At 37.3% G+C, this 19,531-nt stretch overlaps 1 protein-coding gene across 7 annotated transcripts in view; it reads right to left on the reverse strand.

Moving 5' to 3' along the window:
- rgs3a (regulator of G protein signaling 3a) overlaps positions 1-19,531 on the reverse strand; it is a 132,651-nt gene that overhangs the window by 40,986 nt on the left and 72,134 nt on the right. For 5 of the 7 annotated variants that reach the window (XM_025004037.2, XM_037979475.1, XM_017407705.3 and 2 more), the window contains one exon: positions 17,999-18,133. In XM_025004037.2, coding sequence (XP_024859805.1) covers positions 17,999-18,133 — 135 coding nt within the window. Of the gene's footprint in view, positions 1-2,687; positions 2,847-5,690; positions 5,944-17,998; positions 18,134-19,531 lie in introns of those variants that run through there. The other 2 variants (XM_017407707.3, XM_017407708.3) reach the window with 2 other exon arrangements.

The following is a 19,531-nucleotide window of genomic DNA, read 5'->3' on the forward strand; positions in this document are numbered from 1 at the left end:
CTTAGTTGGATGTTTGCATTTTTTTGGTGTGGGGTCAAATTCATATTTAAAAAATCTTTAACAAACATGATTAATAGCAATCTTTTACCCAACAAGATGTAATGAAAAAAAATCACCTGCTCCTCAGCAAGTCTTAAAATGAAATAAAACAATCTCTGATCACTAAAAACACATGACGTAATACATCATGTCAGTGTTAATAAGAATTTTGACTTACTCCTTGTCACTTCTGCTTATCGTAGTTTAATGACTGGTATTATTGTTTTGTAGCAGGACCCGATTTGGTCCAAGCTTCAGTTTATGGACAGATAGATGGATTTTTGTTTAATTGTAGAACACAGAATACCAGCATTAACTCAGTGATTGTGAGCAGCTCAGGTCCTATTTCTCCAAACCACATTTGCACCTCCACAACTGTTGGAGCTTGACAGTTGACGAAGGTGGCTACACTTACAAATAACTATCAAACACTTACGCTTAGCACAATCTGGCTGCTAATTAGGCTTTCAAGTTCTATTAAAAAAAACAAGACTGTTCACACTGCTTCATCATTTCACTCCAGTTTTTGTTCAGTGAACGATACAGTTTATAATTTTATGCCTTGCTGCTCATCTAAGGTTCCCATTCCCTTTGAGACTTAGTAAGGACTGTTTTTTTTATTGTTCCTGATACATAAAAACTGAAATCCTAAATAGGACATACCTACTTTTTACCATGACTGTACCATTACTTGCTGTAACCTTTTCAGAGATATGAGTTGTGTTAACACTTGGATCAGATCTGCATTACATAGATTTGTATTAGCAGCTAGAATCCACTCACTGTCTACTCTCATTACAATTAGGCATCCTGTTATGGAAAACCAATAGGTTTCATCCTGTGAGCTAAAGCAGCTATTACACACTTTTACATAAGACTAGGCAGGAACCCATCTCTATTCTTTGTATTAAGAAGCACACTGCAATGCCTGCAGATCGTTGCAGGAATTAAAGAAGCCAGGCACTGTTCGTGACAACCAGAGAGGGTGGAAAAGATGGGGTTGGTTTGCAAAGCCATTACTGATAGAAGCTGAAGGTTCAGAGAGAAAATGTCATTGACGTAACTTGCCCCATGACGCCAGACAGCTGAAGACAGTGTGACCACTGAGGAGGACTGGAAAGGGCCTTCACAGAAACAAGGGAAGAGTTGTGTGTGTGTGTGTGTGAGTGTGTACACTTGTGGAAGCATAAATCAGTTTAAACAGTCACATTGTGAGGACCTTTCACTTCCATGTGGCGACAAGAAGCATAAGCCGTTACATTTAAATACAAGCATGGGGTTAAAGAGCAGGCTTCGGCTGACGTTTGGCTACATCTCCAGGAAATGAATATAGTTCATGTCCTCTGCAGTAATGCTTGTGTGTTGTAGAGAAGTGTTTGTGGCATGTACGTACATCTGTCTTTTTGTTTTTTGTTTCTATCGTTCACTGGGTGTACTAAAGTGCCCGAGTGACAAACAATGAGGTGTAAAATGTGTGGCTCTGTTTCCAGGGTTATAACAAGCATCTCATTTGTTCAAGCCGGGACTGTAAAACCAGCTGATAAATAATATTCATGTTGTGTCTTTTGTATGCATGTGTGGACATCACAGGATGGATGGTTGGTAATGTTTACAACTGCTCATGGACAAGGAAGAAAAGCGATTCTTTTTCTCTTTAGTGACACTCTAGATCTTGCTTAAAATGTCTAGATGTATTGAAACTAACTGGAACACACATAAAAACATGTACTTAACATATTGATCATAATGCTGGCTGTCAACAGGCACCAACGCACATTACACACCCTGTATCTAATTCTCCCTTACTCGTTTTTTCCCTGTTAGAGGAGAATTACCCCACAATTCACCTAATGAGGAAAAGCAAAAAGCAATTTTCTCAGCGTGCTTCCTGTTGTTTTTCCCCTGTGGTCCCTCAGTTTGCCTCTTCTCTTGTTTGTATCACTTTCAGCTTGGCTCTAACATGGTTTAGAGCATGTGCATTTAATGGCTATCATCTAACGTCCTCTCTCTCTCTCTCTCTCTCTCAGACTCCACGTTTTCACACTACAACTCTCCCAGTTTTGTGACAAACTAGGTAATGTCAGTGGCACACAGCCAAACCAAGTATCACTGCAATAAAATAACTAAATAAAGATCTTTTGGCTTAGAACACGGACAACCATTTAAGTTTATATCAAGGGAGGTGATATTAAAAAGACGGTGATAAAGCTGTCCGAGGACAGGTTGGAGTGACACTGGATGTGAATAAAAGCAAAAACAGCAAAGTCATAAAAGGAGAATTTATTAACCTACAACAAACCAAAGAAAATAAAGTTAATTTATCAATTTTTAAAAAAGCACAACAATGGCATACACTCTTCATATGAGCCTGTCATAAAGATGCCCTGTGATAAATGGGCTTTTATTGCTTTTTCCTATCTTTCCTCTCATCTCTTGGTCTTCTTTCTTTCCTCTGTCTATAATCAAACCACTCCTTGCCTCCAGCTTCACAAAAATCTAAGCAACTCAAAATAACTGCATGAGTTCTCTAAAATATTCTTCCTCCTCCATTAAATCTATTTGCATAAAATCACGCTTTTGATTACTCAGAAAATAAAAAATGATGCCATGAACAGATACAATATCAAGCATTAGTGTAAAAACCCTACCTGGCAAGAAGAAGAAGTTATAGGTTATAATCCAGCAAAGAGAGAGAGAGGCAGTCCACACATCCCTATTAAAGTGGCCTACTTCCGCTGTCAAACTGGTGTGAGTGTTTGTGGCTGGCCAGCTGAGCTGGTGTGTGTGAGTCTGTCAGTGTGGGCTAGGCCAACTGAACTGTGCAGATCTTCGGAAAGAGACGAGAGAGAGAGAGAGAGAGAGAGAGAGAGAGAGAGAATGCCCAAGAGACAAAGTAGGTAGACTCCCAAGCTGCACAAACAAGCAAGAAGGAAAAGAGAGGAGAGAGAGATGGGGGAGGAGACAGAGCTAATGAGAAGAAGCTAACAAGCAATGAGAGAAGAGAGAAACATGTGGTACGAATGTCCACAGATTATACTAACTGCTCTGTAATGCCTTCTGTGATTGCACGTGCGTCTGCAAATGTTGTTCGACATATGTGCACACATATTGCGTCCATTTGTGCCTTCACAACACCCCCACCCCTCCTTTTCTTTGCAAAGACATTAAGGCACTAGAGTATGGTCCCACAGGATGCAGAGAAAACACAATGGACACATAACCGCGGTAAACACACACAAACGCAGGCAGTAAAAAACACATATATGTCTTTGTGTCTTACACAGTGCAGCCTGAGTTACAGAGTTCCTATGAATGAAACAGGAATCATGTCATGTTGTAAAAACTTCCTATCTTAGAGGGAAATATTCCATTTCTGTGCAGTGAGCTCACCCCAAGCAGCCAATCTGAGATGAGGTTGAGTGTGAATACGAACAATGTGGTTGATAACACTTTTCTAAATTCTCTTACTATAAAAATGGCTGTCACTGAAAAAAAATGGCTTTGTATGTAAATTCTTATTATGTTCTCACAACTGTTTAGACAATAAACATATTGCAACATATGTTTGTTGTACACTGCAATTCTCATGTAAAAGCTAAGAATACCAAATACCACACACATCACTTTTAACACTACTTTTTATAACTGTTTACACAAATGTATAATTATATGTTTGTATTGTATGAACAGATGTTTATTGGCATTTGAAACAGTTTCACCATGATGAAGTATTTAACCAAATCGAGTCTCTGTTTTCTCTTAATTTTGTCATCTAAGTGTAACTAAAGAACCAACAACACTAACATAGGCAAGAATACCCTTTAACTCAGATTTTCCCATATACTCCTGAGACTAACCTCGAGTGGCAGCAGAACTCTGTGATATGTACATATTTATCTGTAATGTTGAGAAGCAGCAACACATAACATTTAACCGAAAGTAGAAACACCTGCAGTTCCTCGAATGTCCTCTAGATGTTCACCAAAAGCAAGTCAACAAGAGAAATAGTAAACCAATGCTGCTATAAATGAAGAATAGGGAATCTTGATGTGGAACATTGCAATTTTCACAAAACAATAAGTGGGATTTTGAACTCTTTAACCTCTTTAACCATGTCAGAAAAGCTCATGAAGCTTAACTAAAAGGCATTTTCAAAACCTGGATGCCTCTCTGAACTCAAAAAAGATTGATTTGGCAGCAAAATTTATGTCACGTGGATTCCATTGGTCATTCTAAGCTTAAAGGAACATGTTTTTATAACTTTGTTTACGATCAAATGTAACCAACTCTCTTAGGACCAATCAAGTTTGTTTCTGTCAAGCAATGTTGCATTTAGTTTAAATTAGATTTTAGAATCCACGGCAAAGCCCATCTTATACTATATGAGATTAAATGTGAGATATACTATACTTTATATAGAAAACTTTAATATATTTCTGTACTAGTTTAACTAGCAGAATACATGAGTTAATGTAATCACAATGTTGATGTGTCTAGCTAACATCTAACTCTTGTCAATGAGACAAAAAGGAGGGTAAACTTTGTTATTGTTGTTGTTGTAATGATCTATTTGCGTATCTTCCTTACTTTTTTAACTTTTTTGTCTAAAAGGCGGCCCCATCGTCTTCCTCAGTCTGTTAGTCAATTGCACAACAGATGTTTCCCATTTTAGTTAAAATTTCAGTATTTTCAATCTGGTTGCAAAGTGTGTAATCATTGACTCAATGGTCTTTTTGTCACGTTTGTCACTAAGTTGAACGAAACCCAGTTATTAAGTCTTTAACAACATGTAAGAAAAATACTGTATAATCGTAAATATAGCGCCTTTTTAAAAAAATAACTTTGTGTTTCTCATTTATACATACAGACACTCTCATGTAGAATTTTCTGCTCTATATCTCTGCACTGAACTTTACATCTTAAATGAACTTCACAATGCGTTCTCATTCATTCTCTAATCTCTTTCAATTGTCTCAGGAGAACCTTTTTTTCCCCCTCATGTCAAAGTAGTTGACACTGAAAAGTAGAACACACTCTTTTGGCGTCTCGCCCCACTTACTCTGGTCAACAACCATCCAAATCCTTTGAAAAATAAAGGTCCTTGCAAGACTAATGTCACCCAGTATGAAACAGTTCAATGGTAGCTAATGCAAGAAAAGAGATTTGATCAGACATTTGAGCAATTTGATCAATCATGTACAGGTTGCGTCCATTCTTTTGCATAAAACAATTTATAAACATAAACAAAAAGCCAAGTTTTTCAGCCCCAGAAACAACAAGGACCCCAATTAACCAAAAAAAAAAAAACCCAAAACAAATTACAGCAGGGTTATTTGTCTTTCCAAATCTAATAAAAAAACAAGGAACAGAAATCACCAGCAGCTAATCTCACAAGAAACAATTACTCTCCTGGTTTCACCTGGGACAGCTTTTCCAGGGCAGATGGGACTGCACCAAATAAAATTGGCTTTTTACTACCTCACCATGGAGAAAGGGATCACTACCAACAAACATTAGTGACCAAAATTAACCAAATGCACATGTATTTGTTCTAATCTTTACAGCACAGAAAACACAAGTGTCCACAAGTCTCAGAGAGTGCTTTGAGACTGACCATCAGTACAGTGACACAAACAGATTTCAAATATTACCTTAGACACCGGCATCTGGACTCACAGGGGTCCCGCTTGTTTGATGAGGCTACGAGTGTGTTGTTATTGTTGTGTGCCCAAGTATGCGACAAAGAAAGGCACCATTCATCCACCAAAACTGTTGACAGCAGAACAAGTGCAACACAAGTAGACAGAGACTGGTCCGATCTGTTTTCCCGCACGTTTTTCAGGATGTGTCAGCGCTGCTTTTCTCCTCTTTGTCCTGCTTCTCGTGTGTGTTGTTGCTGCGGTCCCAGCTTCTGCCCCAGCTCAGTGATAACGTGCATGCCAACCCGTGTGCGAAAGACAGTGAGAGGGAATAGGTGGGCGGAGGGAGGGGGGGAGGTGGGTAAAAAGGGATTTGGTGACTGAGGGGGGGAAAAGAGAAAGACAGATGGAATCAGGGGGAGAGACAGAGTTGCGAGTGTGAAAGGAGGAGTTGTGAAAATGTGATGGATTAAAAACGTAGAGGGGAGTGATGGAAAAGATCAAATGTAACCAACTCTCTGAAGACCAAAGCAGCCAGTGTCCTCCACTCCCTCCCTCTTTATGCCTTTCTACCTCTTCCCCTCTTTCTTCCCCAACTTGCTATTTTTAGAACTTGCTCTGCTGCAAATTGAAGCCTCAATTTAAAACCTATAAAGGAGCAGGATGGTAAGGGCCATGTCTTTCACACCTAATGAGACACACATACACAGGAACTCACACACCAACCTGGTCTGTTATGCTGACCATGTGTCTGCTTTAGACCTGAAGCGAGTCATGTAAGCTATTCATCAGGCGTTATCTAATCACATCATGTGCTAATATATAAAGAGCTTTCTAAATAGCCATTTCAAACAGTGTCAGTTACATTGCACAGACGCCGGTTCTTCTTTTCCATTTGCGACTGAAGGAATCGAAGAGAAACCAAATCTAGATGATGCATAAAGTAATGGGTGACATTTAAAAAGTAGAACATCAACTTCAGCCGAGCTAGATTTTATCTGCTTGATCCCATTTTTGTTGTTGTTGTTTTTTACACTGTCACTGTTTCTATATGCCTCTAATCAGAAAGAGTTTTTGACATAGGAATTTATCTTTCATCCCAGCTCCATTACATGCACAGTGGAGCAGACATAATTTTTCATACTAAAGAATGTGCATAATTAAAACTGAGAAGGAGAGGATTTCATGCTCAACATTACCTTCTTAGGACTGACTCTGTGAGGCACTTATCTGTACTACTTTCTGTGCTGATGCACTGCCATTACATAACCCCGTTATGAATAGTTAAAGGTGAGCTAAAATAAAGCCAAACACCATTCCATCTGAGGGAAATCATTAATTCTTAAAGAAAGTCAAGGGAATTTAATTCCACACTGCACACCACAATAATTAACTTCATTCAGCCTTGGATATGTCTGTGGTTATATATGAAACAGCCACAAGTAGAGGTCAAGAGTAAAAGGAAACAATAGCAGTGATGCAGACAGAAAGAAAAAGGACAGAAAAGAGGAATACATATGTGGAACTGATAGTAGTAATAAAATAAGATGAGGTGAAGACATCAATGAAAAGAGCAAAAATGCTGGGTGTTTTTTTTTTATAATTCCTGCTCTGCGTTTTAAATTCTTGACAGAAAGCAATGCTTACCAAACAGAAGTTCGCCTGAACATATATAATCTTTAAAACATGATCTTCATAAGTCTATTATGTGTGCCTAGTACATTTTTTTGCAACACTGGTTTTGAAATAAATCTGCTGACAGATTTGTTGGCACATGGGACCAAATATCTGCAGAGTGCAACTACGTTTTTATCTTTTTTTTTGCATGTCCCATTTGATACATTAGCTGCCTTGCCACCCATCCCACTCCAGACTCATTTTTGCCTGACTTCCCTTTTTGACTCACTCTGTTTTGGAGAGGTGTGTGCGTACTGTTGATACCACAACCTGTAGGACAGCTTGTGCCTTCAGGAGAGACACATGCAGGCAACAGATAAGATGAAAACAGCTGTGAGACACTTTCAACTCAAGGTTAAAAGAAGTTCTTTTTTTTATTATTTTTACTAAGAAAAATCCTGTGCTGCAGATTACTCATATCCTAGACTTCTCCACCCAAGGCAATCAGCAGAGATTACAGTTAAACCAACCATCCCCTCTGTTCTGGTAAACAATAACCCTGTTTATCATCAGGAGTACCAGACTAAACGCTAACGGTAAGTATATGCATTATGGATATATTGAGGGTTAAGAAACAAGAAAAACAGCCGAGGTGATAGATAGACTGCAAGGCTGGCAGTTTTGCTTTTGTCAACATAAAAAGAATAAAACAATTTCTAAAGTGCACAGTGTCACAGAAAAACACATTTTCTTTTGTGATTGTTCTTACAAAAAAAAGAAGAAATAAAAGAGATCTTTACAATTAATTTGTCATGCTAAAATAATTGGATGTAAATTTTGGCCCAGAGCTCCAGGTGCATCAATGTGACCTATCCAAAAAATATATTTGGAGTCTTGGTTGATTAGATAATAGATGTTTGTAGTATTTTATAGACTTGAATGTTTGTACAAGCTGCAGTATGTAATCTGAGTACAAATACATAAATTCAGTGAGCTTCTAGTTGGATGCATCATGCCAAAATAAAACCATTGATTTAGAAGCGTAACTCAAACACCAAGAATAAGTCCCAGATTCACTATGATGCATCAAATATGTCTGAAATGTATCTCACATATGCACCATTCAAACAGACAAGTTCTAAATGTGGATGTCAAGACAACACAACCCAGAAATAGCGTGCTATGTGAGTGGTGTGTGCCTGTGCATGGGTGTGTGAACAGAGGTGACGAGCAAAGAGAAGACGAACAGAAATCATCCATGTCTAATCAGAGACCCTGAAGGAGAAACTGCCTCATTGCAGAACATTAACGAGAGCAAAAGACATGTTATCTTCAAGTTGTTTACCATAATTTAAATTACATTTAATTTCAGACTGCAAGTGCTTTTCGCACAAAGGCCAAAGACTTTTAAAGCTTTCACTTTCCTGATTTGATCAGGCAAATTAAAATGTTCCTGTTTGATTAAATATTTGCAACAAATGTGATTATAATTTCTCACTGAAAGATCAGGAGTGCAGCCGACTCTTTCACATCACTGCAATCCTGACTGGCTACCTCATAAAAATTATGTAGCAAAACACACACACACACACACCTTCTCCTGTGTCACTCAGTGCTTCATATTCTAACCCAGCAGAATTACATCCTTCGTTTCAATTAACTCTAAGGGTGAAAAATCAACTCAAACCTTGACTACTGTCTCCAGACTAACAATTTGGTTGTACTTGCTCTGCTGATGTCAGACTCATTCGGAGAGATTTTTCTGAGTTCTGCCATGTGCCATGTCACTGACGGGTAAGACCTAACAATCAATCTAGCTCAATCTGGTGGCAGACAACATTTCTTACTATCTCCTGCGACAGAAGACATGAGGCAATAATGTTTTTTGACAGGGCCTGAGTTTTTTGTGTTTGTTTGTCTGTCATGTTAGCAAACTAATTCATGAACCAGTGGACAGATTTTAATGAAACTCTCAATAATCAATAACCAGATGTACTGTATATGTTTTTAAATTTTTGGAGTCACCCCAATTCAAGATGGTTACCACAGCTTATCAACATCAGCAAACACAAAAATGGCTATAACTCAGTCAGTTTTACAGATATTGAGTTAAAATTTGGTGTGATGGTAGCTGAGAGTCATTCACAAAAAGACAAAAATAAAAAAAATGTCATGAATCACTCAACAGATTTTAGTGAAATGTTCAGAAAGTCATCATTAGCTATTCGCCAACCAATGCCACTTGTTTCAGGTTCATGTAAAATAAAGGTGAAATAATTGTAAAATATGAAGAACTTTATAAGATTGCATTCAACTTTAATCCAAAGAAACCTAATTCAAAAATACAGCTGTCCTACTTTAAAACGTTACATCCCTAAATCGTATTGCATCCTATGTCTATGGATACAGAGTAAATCATCTTTTATGAGGGAAACACTCATCCCAACTGCAGACATTTAATTTTATATTTGCACCTTCAGTTTTACAAAAAAAAGTCCATATGTGGGAAAAGATAATCTGCAGGAAAATTTAAGCACAAACTTCGGATGCGTCAGCACCTTTTAATGCTTTTTGCACACATCAAATTCTTACAGTGTAAAGAAGCAGAGTACAAACATTACTTTGCATAAGCCAGTCAAAGGAATAAATACGGTGCAGATGCTGGGAAATACACAGAGAGGATGTCATGTCCCAAAAAACTGATGCTGTCAAAGATACAGCGCTTTGTGTGCTGTCGTCAAAACTCCCAGATGACAAAACAGGCAGACCTCGTTTATTTGTTTTTTTGTTTATTTATTTAGAAGTCAATCTCAGCCTGAATTAGAGTGATCAGCTTATTCTGTACTTGTTATTCTGTTTAAAATGCAGCGTTCCACAGTGGTAAGATATGCAGCTCAGCAGTTGCACGTTCCAAGACCCTTTTTATCTGTTACTGAACTTCATTTGTCTTGTTACTTATGCACTTATGTGCTTGCCTGAGGTGGAGAGATGTGACGGATTAGGGTAACAGGAAGTAGAATGGATCATCATATTCTTTAATTTAATCAGGAATTAATAGTTTGACATGCAAAGAGTACTACAAACGGGGAATAAGAAACAAGCTACGTCACTGCCTTCACCAGCAGAAATGCTGGAATGAAACCGGGTCTGCAGCTAAAACAGATTCTCATTCATGTGAAATGAGAAGAGAACAGCCAAACAGTTCAGAAGCAGCAGCCATCATTTTTCACTGATTATGTGAATGCACTGATTGTGCTCGTGCAGAAAATTATGCGACTTTTTGCCGGCAAATAGTTGACTGGCTCAGAGAAGGAGTGCCAGCGTTGCATATCAAATGCTATCAACATAAGCGCGGTTGTCATTTTCAATATGGCCAGTTCTGCCTAAATTCCCATTTGAGTGCTTGTTTGTTTGCGTGTGTGTGTGCAGCTGTGCAATTTTTATTTTTCCAGCAGCTTAGTGGCTGATGCTGCCCAGACGAGAATATTCCGGAAGCTTTCCAGTGAAGGAGCTCTGAGACTTTTAATGGCTTTGGGATGTCACTCCACAAGGCCAAGTGTTTATGTTTATGAAAACAACAACAAATGTAAGCATTTAAATATAATGTTTTAAGTTGCTACAGTGTTTGCTGCTTATGAGTTATGTTAGAGCCCTTATTATTTATTAATCTAAGTCATTCTGAGGGGATATTTCCCAGCTGATGCCTATTTTAATAGATTTTTTTTTCTGTATTTTCTTTAAGAAATTTGGGGTTAACTCACATTATGTCTAGGAATTGATGTCACAATGTTACATAAAATGGCAAGTGATAAATATACTGCATATTCCTGAAAGAAAATAAGACAACAATGCTGCAGTTTCTTTTATCTGATAATGATATTCTGTTGCACAAAACAGATTTGCACTCAGGAAGCGAAAGCCTGTATGAATGATTTCCATCACTTTCCCCAATCTCCTCAAAAATGGAAAGACTAATCCAAATTTATTGTGGAAGGCAGGAACAAATAATCTAACTTTCTCTCTTTGAGAAAACCATACGGCATCGGAGTGACAAAAATATAATGAGGAATATTAGTGACTTTAAATCCATAGCCAGATATGAAAAACTACAGCATAAGAAAAGCAAAGAGATTATTCTGTCAAGCATTTAACGTTCCTTTGGGATTCATTCAGACTGTTCTGCAGAAATGCAATATAACAGCTATTATGATTTTTGTCTAAATGCTTGTGAGCATAAAAACAAGCATCTAAAAGCCATTAACAACAGGGCAAGTCCACATCTACAAAGTGCTCCAAAGTGACTAAATAAAACTTGCAAATCAAACCCTGGACTTTGAGAGAGGTGGTTGGAATCTGCAAATTTGCCACTAGATGTTGCCATATCATTGCCACTGCTCTCCAAAGAAGGACCCCAATATATTTATTTGCATTTTATTTTTTATTTGTTTCATTTTATTGTACTACATACTTTTGATCCGGTTGTGTTTGGTTTTATGTCTATTGTTTCATTGCCAACCTAATAAAATGAAGAAACTGTGATTGTCAGCAGCAGCTTTAAGCTCAATATTTACCATTTTCTTAACATCTTCTTTTCTCTTTACATTTGTCTTATGAGTGTGATCAATTTAGGAGCTTTGCAGTCAACCAGTAATTAAATTTGATATTATCTCCCACTGTACTACTAACACTAAAGCCTTATGTAATTTTTTTTTTTGTATTTGTACTGAAACTGAGAACCATCTAAAAACTGCTTTACGCAGAAAACACAGTAAAGCCTAATGTCAGTTTGATCCAAACCAAAAGTACCTCTTTTCATTAAATAAAGGTTCAGCTGTTTGGTCTGATATTTTAGACACACATTTTTAGCTCAGATCAAGCTGAAAAGCCGCAAACTCTTGACCAAAATAGTAAAAAGGTCATTAAGCATTCCAGTAATTTGGGAGTAAAAAGTCAAAATGCAGGTTTACAAATGTCAAGAAGATCTTTTTTGTAACACTTTACAATCATGTTGGTTATCCCTGGGACAATCTCATACCCCTGAATGACCCTCATCTAAGTCACATCCCATTTTAACAAACACTGTTTCATCTATATGTGTCTAACTTTTCGTATCAGGCTCATATAAGAATTTAGAAAAGCAACCTAAGAACAGAAATTCAAGCGAAGAATAGTTATTATAACCTCTGCGCTAAACCTTGTCTTCACCATGGAACTAACAATAAAAACTTTCACCAAACACTGACAGGCAAATTCTCATCAAAGCCCACTCGTATAGTGAGTAGAAGATTAGTGACCTTCCATGTTGAAAAGGAGCACAAGTCCATTTTTTTTTCTAAAGTGAAGCTTTCACAATGTTTAGGGACTGAAGAAAGTAGGGCAGCTGCTGACATCAACACTGTGAAGGAATAAGCCTATTTGCAGAAAAAAAACATGAATCACAAAGTGAGTGAAAATGGATTTGGACTTTAATATGAGGTTGCTTTTTTTGCCTTTAGACGAGATTCTGCTTCTTCTGCACACTGGAGCATAACTCTTCAGTGAGGTGCATACTTCAGCTAAGTGTGAATTTACTCTCTTTCGTGAAAGAAGGGGAAGTTTCTGTCAGTTTCTGACACAAGGGAAATGTGAAAATGAGGGGGTAATTTTCTAAAGCTCCTCTGCAGCAGTTCGCTGGCATGAAAATGCAAGCTGCATCAAATATCCAACTTATTATCTCAAATAAAAAGGTTTCAGTGTTGACACAATGGTAAAAATGAAGCAGAAATGAAGTTTATTCAGCAATGAGAAAGGAATACTCTTCCATGTCGAATTCCTGGAATTTTCACTGTGATGAATGGACTGCTTTTTTGTTGGCTTGGTGTGGACAGAAGATGTGCATTTTTACAGTTAACTATGTTAATGTGATCCACATTATTCACTTGATTTTTGTTCTTATCTAAAGTAGATCTCTTTTGTTGAAGGATATGACCCACATGTCTATCTATGGGAGTGTGCCCTCCTTTATTCAGCCAAATTGGATACCCAAAGGATCCAAGTCAAGATCCAAAGTAAAACACACAGGACACACAAGGACTTTCTCCTCACATCTTACATGCTTGGAATAACTGATTTGCATATAATTAAACACAGTTGGAGGTGACTAAATACAAACTATTTGCCTCTAAGGTACTCTGGAGAAATGCAATCAAAAGTGAACTAATTTGTCAAGACGTAAAATGTTTTGATTAAGCATGCCTTCAGGAAAGCTTTCTGATTTCCATTTACACTGATAAAATATTACAAGAAAAAAAATCCTAAGAACTGCGCTAAGAACAGGAAAAGCAGGAGTTATAACTTTGGGCATTATGTGTCTGAAACTGTATCATCAGCTGTTATCAGAAAAAGCTTTTTTACTTATCGCAGAGACATTTGTCTTCTCATTAGAGCATGTTTATGTGTTTATATCAAACTCCATGAATTTCAAAGAGCTAAATGTGTTTTCTGTCTTCAGCCCATGAGAAAATAGCCAATTTATGACCTTAAAATTGATAAGATGGTTAAATATTTATTGCCTCATTTTGTACTCCAAGCTTCTAGATAGAAATAAAAGCATCTTTAGCTTGCAGGATAAAGTAGTTTGCAGAGGGGTTGTTGGTTGGCAAAAACTAAAGTGCTGTTGTTTTCTAATTAATAATTTTGCTTTCTGCCTGAGTTTCTAAAGTATCTTCCTAAGTGAGGCTGGAATGACGGCCAACTGCTCTCTGTACCTTTCCACCACTTCGTATGGTGTTGTGCAGCAGTTTAGCCAATTTCAGGACTTCCATTCAAAGTACTTTAAATATATGTACCACTCTACATGAATAAACTCTCGTTTTTGCTGCACTGTTACTTTAAAATCAGTCGTTGTGTTTTTGTCCCACTTGAGGGGAAACTCAAACCAAACGTATTGATCTATCAGTCAATACTCAGCGTCTTGACTGCCATTGTCCAGTTGACAAATGGCCAGTCTACATTTGATTTTATCTTGTTTATGTCATATAAACTTTGCCCTGAAGCTGACAGATTTTTTTTTTATGTTTTAAAAAGAAAAAAAGGTCAGGCCATGTAAGCACTGAAAAGTCATTTAGTTGGCAACAGACTGACGAATTCCTTTAAAACATTTTTTCCCCACAAAGGATCTTTTTTTTTTTGTGAAAGGCTGTAGTAAAATGTTATTTTTATTAACTTGTATAAAAAAACTACAAGTTAAACAATCATTATTCCTCCTGTATCGTCTCTTGGTAGCTATTAAAATTCATTTTATTATCTTGGTGTTACTTTTAGGGCTTTGCAGGTTCCTCAGTGTATTTCTGATCAGTAAAAAACCTTACGCTTCAACTCAAACCCTCAGGTTATCCAAGCAGAGATTATTATTGGTTCTTCGGGTCTGTTTTAAAGCCCAGAGGATGAATCCCTTCAAACAGTGGAATGATGAGCTTCTCTTGGGTTTACGTCGTGTTAAGTCCTTTAAGAAAGCAAGCAAAGCCAATTCTTTTTAAATAAACTTTCAGTTACATTTAGTTACTTTATTCTTTTTTGTTTATGTCTTTTTAAATCTTGTATATTTGTTTGTTGTTGGGTTTCCTTTCATTTTGTCTTAATTTATTGTATTGTGAAGCACTTTGTGAAAGGTGCTATATAAATAAATTTTACTTTCTTAGTACCTAATATTGACCAAAAAAAATACATTTTACATTGGTATGATTACTGGCTTGAAATAGAACCAATTACTCAGCTGATTAAGACTGGTCAGTATTGGCTACTTTTTTAAAAAAAATCATCAGTAAGCCAGGCCTGTGCATACTTAATCAATTACCAAAGAGGAAAATGAAGCTGCTGCTACAACCAGCTCACTGTAATCCACTTTTAAGATAGATTGCTCTTCTATTTATTAATTTTAAGTGTACAGGTTCTTCTAAGGGTTGGTAATTATACTTATATTAGAGTTTAGAAATTATTGACATACATTTTGGTAAATGAAAAAATATATGATGACCAAAAATAAAAAAACATCAGTGTTATATATCACCCATCGGTTGCCCTGATTTCTAAAGACTGTCATCCTCAACAGAGAAACACACACTGGTCACTTCTACTACTGGCCTACAGTTTCACGATTGCTGCGTCTCATATTTTAGGTTTTATTTCAACACAACAACACATGACTATTAAATATAACTCATTCTTGTTCCAGACTTATTTTAAATGGCCCAAGTTTTAAAAGTGCACTGCTTTACCAAGCAATGGTGGATTTCTTTTAGCCAAGTAATGAAGATCTAAGTATTTGTTGTGTTCCTTCCTTACAACATCACAGTTAGCCAACTGCAGTGTTTATTTGTCTAATTTTAAGCACAAGGACAACAGTTCAGACAGTTGACATTCGTTGTCCTTTTGTCATTTGTATCGCAAACGGTGAGAAGCAAAACTGGAAGGGTAATAAACTGAGGAGGTTTTAGTAGCATGTCTGTGCTGAAACGTAAACTGATTTGTCAATAAAGTTTGTTAAACACCAGTTAAACAGCATTGACTCGCGTGACTCAGCATGCTTGCCACGTTCTTTAGTTATTGATCTCATCGAACACGGCTGTGTGTGTGTGTGTGTGTCATTGGTTTCATTTATTCAGCTGGGTGCACATAACTGATGATCATGAAAGACAACCGGCTCATTCTTCTTTCTTTCTCTCTTTAATGCGTGGATGAAATGAAGCCCTAATGTACAACAGGTGTGCCCTCTACACAAGGCTATTTTTCCCTTTTAATCACCTTTCAGCTAAACTCAAATGAACTGAATGGGATGTCTCTGTTGCTCATTAAATATGAAAGACAAAGAATTCAGAAAGGACATAAAAGCATTAGCAATTCCAAATGAGCAAGATTTTTGACCAGTGTTTAACTAGTTGAAAAAGTGCTAAAGTAATCAGATGAAAATCTAAAAATATACATGTTAGAGTTAGAAATAAAGAATTACTTATAACAATAAATCTACTCCACAGGGCACTAAGGTCTAAAGTTTTGATCAACTATTATTTTATCTTTAAAGTCTGTACCCATAAGGAATTAAACAAGCTGAGAGGGAACCTAAGAAAAATCATTTTGAGTAGATTTCCCTGGGCACTTCTTAAAATGACCAAAGTGGGACACTGTAAATTTACACACAGCTGCCAAACACCTTCACTTAAATCAGAGCAGTCAAAGCCAAATAAGTACTGTAAGATCAGCCACAGACAAATTCAAAGGTGCTGTATTTCATTTTAACAACCACTGAATGTTGCATTAGATGGCCATCATCTCAGACCAGAGCAAACTGAACAAAAACTGAAGCCAGAGTAAAGCTGAGGCGTGTTTACAGTTCATAGAGTTTCTCGGTCTGCTGGAAACCAGACTAAAGTCAACTGTAGTCTTAAAAATGACAAGTTTCGTTGTTTTTATTCAGTGTAGGAAAAAAAGAGGTTGCCTCTAGTTCAAGAAACCAGATTTCACTCTGCAATCACACTTTTACAATTGCCACGTGGGAGGTGATTCTGTCAGTTTCAGTAATCACGGCGAGGAGCATCAGTTTCAAAAAGAACGTGCAACAACATTCACGATCTTTGGCCTGAATGGCTACCACAACGCAGGGTAGAAAATTCAGCTCAGTTTATTTTTATTCCCATGATCCTCACCAAAAGGTGCAATAGATCTGCAAAGGTGAAGAGCAGAAAGGAGCTTAAAAGGGTTGATGTGAAATGCAAGAAAAAAAGGTTGCTGATAGTGAAGAACTCACCAACAGCCAGAATGTGAATCTTTGCCCACTCTCCATTCAACGAGCAGCTCAGAGTCTTTCTTTGTACTGAATGAATATGCAAGTCAGTGACTTTTGAGACCAAAACAGAACTAAAAGAGGAGTGAAATGACAGTACAATCAACAGACTGGGACTTAAACAACCCACAACAAAAGCCAGTGTCACTCTGTATCTGTGGATGAACGAATAAGTAACCATTTACAGACTCGCTGGACACTGTAAAAGGAATAATCATGAAATTGTTAAGACTGACTTCACTAGTACATCCTTATCTAAATGCATTGATTTCAAGAAAAGAAATCATAGCTTGAATCCAAGGTCAACATGGCACTTTGCACTGTGAAATGGAAGCTGAACATGAACATAAGTGTGTCAATGAAAATCAAAAACAAAAAAGTCTGCGCTCAAGTGCCACAGGAGATTGGGGTTTTTATCTAAATCTGTTGTTTGATGTAATCATCACTGTCGCCACACCACTGATCAACGAGCACAGAGGAAATACCCGGCAGACACTATAATTAAGAGTATTAACATTTCGTTTCATTGTGGTAGCTTATAAGTAGAGTACAGCACAAAAGTGCCTGCTTTTGCTTGCAAATATTTAATCTTACCACCCGAGCAGAGCCTGAAAAGGCTTAAATTAACTAAAGCAGAGCAACTTCTTCAGTGGAGCCAAGTAAAAAGAAGCAATAAACTTGCCTGAAGAAATGTAAGCGCTACTGCAGGAAAGTGTGTCCTGTTAGACGCTGTACATGCTTGGAAGTGTGTGATGTTCACAAAGCATCTGTGATGGGAGATGTGAACAAATATATGCATTCCCATGTGTTCATGTGTTTACTGCTTCACCGTTGGCCTGGAATGGAAATGGAAATGCTTCTGGATGTGCGTGTCCGTGAGTCTTACCTGTTCGAAATGCGGAACGGTAGCCTCCCTTCTGTGATGCTGGAGCTGCTTGTCAATGTTGTCCTTCAGGCACTGACACACGCGGCGCTTCTGGTCTGCCGAATAGGCTTCCAGGCTGAGCAGGCAGTCACACTTCTACAGACAAACAGAGCGAGAGAGAGGAGCAAAAAAAAGGGGGTGGAGGCAAAGATAGCGGGCAATTAGGTATCTACTGTCAAAGAAATAAAGACAAAGCAGAGTGTCCTGATGCTTGGAGAGGGCATGGTTTGAGATGGAGAGTAAATGAAGTCAAACAAAAGACTGAAAGGCAAAAACTTGTATGCATTTAGAGCCAATGTGTCTGTGAGATTAAATAAAAGTAAGAACCTTCATAAAGGATGTTAAATAACACAGGAGAATAATTCAGGAATAAAAACTAATAAACTCTATTGTATAGGGTTGTTCTTGCTTTTTCTGTTCAACGTTTTCATTTTGGTATCCATGCCTCATTTGAACTTCAACTGCAGATGTTATCTGAGCTTGTGCCTTGAACAACAAAATGCTAGCTTTAGTGAAATTGAATAATGTCTCCCATCTACTCTGAGCAGAATTTGATACGCTGACAAAACGATTACGTAACCAGAATCTAAATGGCACTCACTCCCACTGTACAAATCAATATATTACTTGGAAATACATGAAAGTAACATCTGACAACCAGTGCTAAACTGGTTAAGAGCAGGCATAGTCTGGCTTAAAACCTTTTCACTCAAAAAGGACAAAAATACCCGCTTGCCATCTGCAAAACACCGGCAAACTTTGAATGTTATCTGATCTCAGTGATGGCCAGAAGAAAAAGACAATCAAAAGTTTGGGGAGGATAGTTTATGAGTTTATGAGATAAGGAACTTATAAAGCAAAACTTAAACCAAAACTACTTTGCGCTGCAGGATATTTTTTTTGAGTTAGTTTGTGTCATTTATATTTTATAAATACTGTTAAAAAAACAATTTATTTATTAAAAGTGTTTTTAGCTCTATCAAGTTATCGAGAATTCTTTTTTTCATTTGAAGATTTTGCATTTCAACAGTATTGACAATAAACAAAGCATTTAAAAGTTAAAATCTAGTTATGCCAGTTGTTCTCATACGTTCATAGATCGGTACCAGATAGTTAATATTCTGAGTAATTCATGCAAGTTTAAGATGAGCATTGTAGAAATTTGGATTACTGGTTCCTTTGTCAAAACATTTGCATGGTTTTGGTTTCAACTCCTTTACTCCATTGAAATACACATGCACACTATTTCACAGGCATCTTCCACCAAATCAGGAGTAATATTATTTATGCTTACATCTGCTGCTCTGATGTATCCATATTTGTTGAAAGATTACTAAAGTATAACACTGAACACTTTTTTTTTACCCGTTTGAGCCTAACTCTCTTTTTTAACAGATGTGGTGAAACACCAGAGGCCTACAAACTGTTCCTTACACAGCTTCCCTCCCTGTTTACTTCAAGAAGTTTTCCATATTGTTGAAATATACATGTTTG

The sequence above is a fragment of the Kryptolebias marmoratus genome, linkage group LG14 (assembly GCF_001649575.2).
Source record: "Kryptolebias marmoratus isolate JLee-2015 linkage group LG14, ASM164957v2, whole genome shotgun sequence".
NCBI classification, from domain to species: Eukaryota; Metazoa; Chordata; class Actinopteri; order Cyprinodontiformes; family Rivulidae; genus Kryptolebias; species Kryptolebias marmoratus.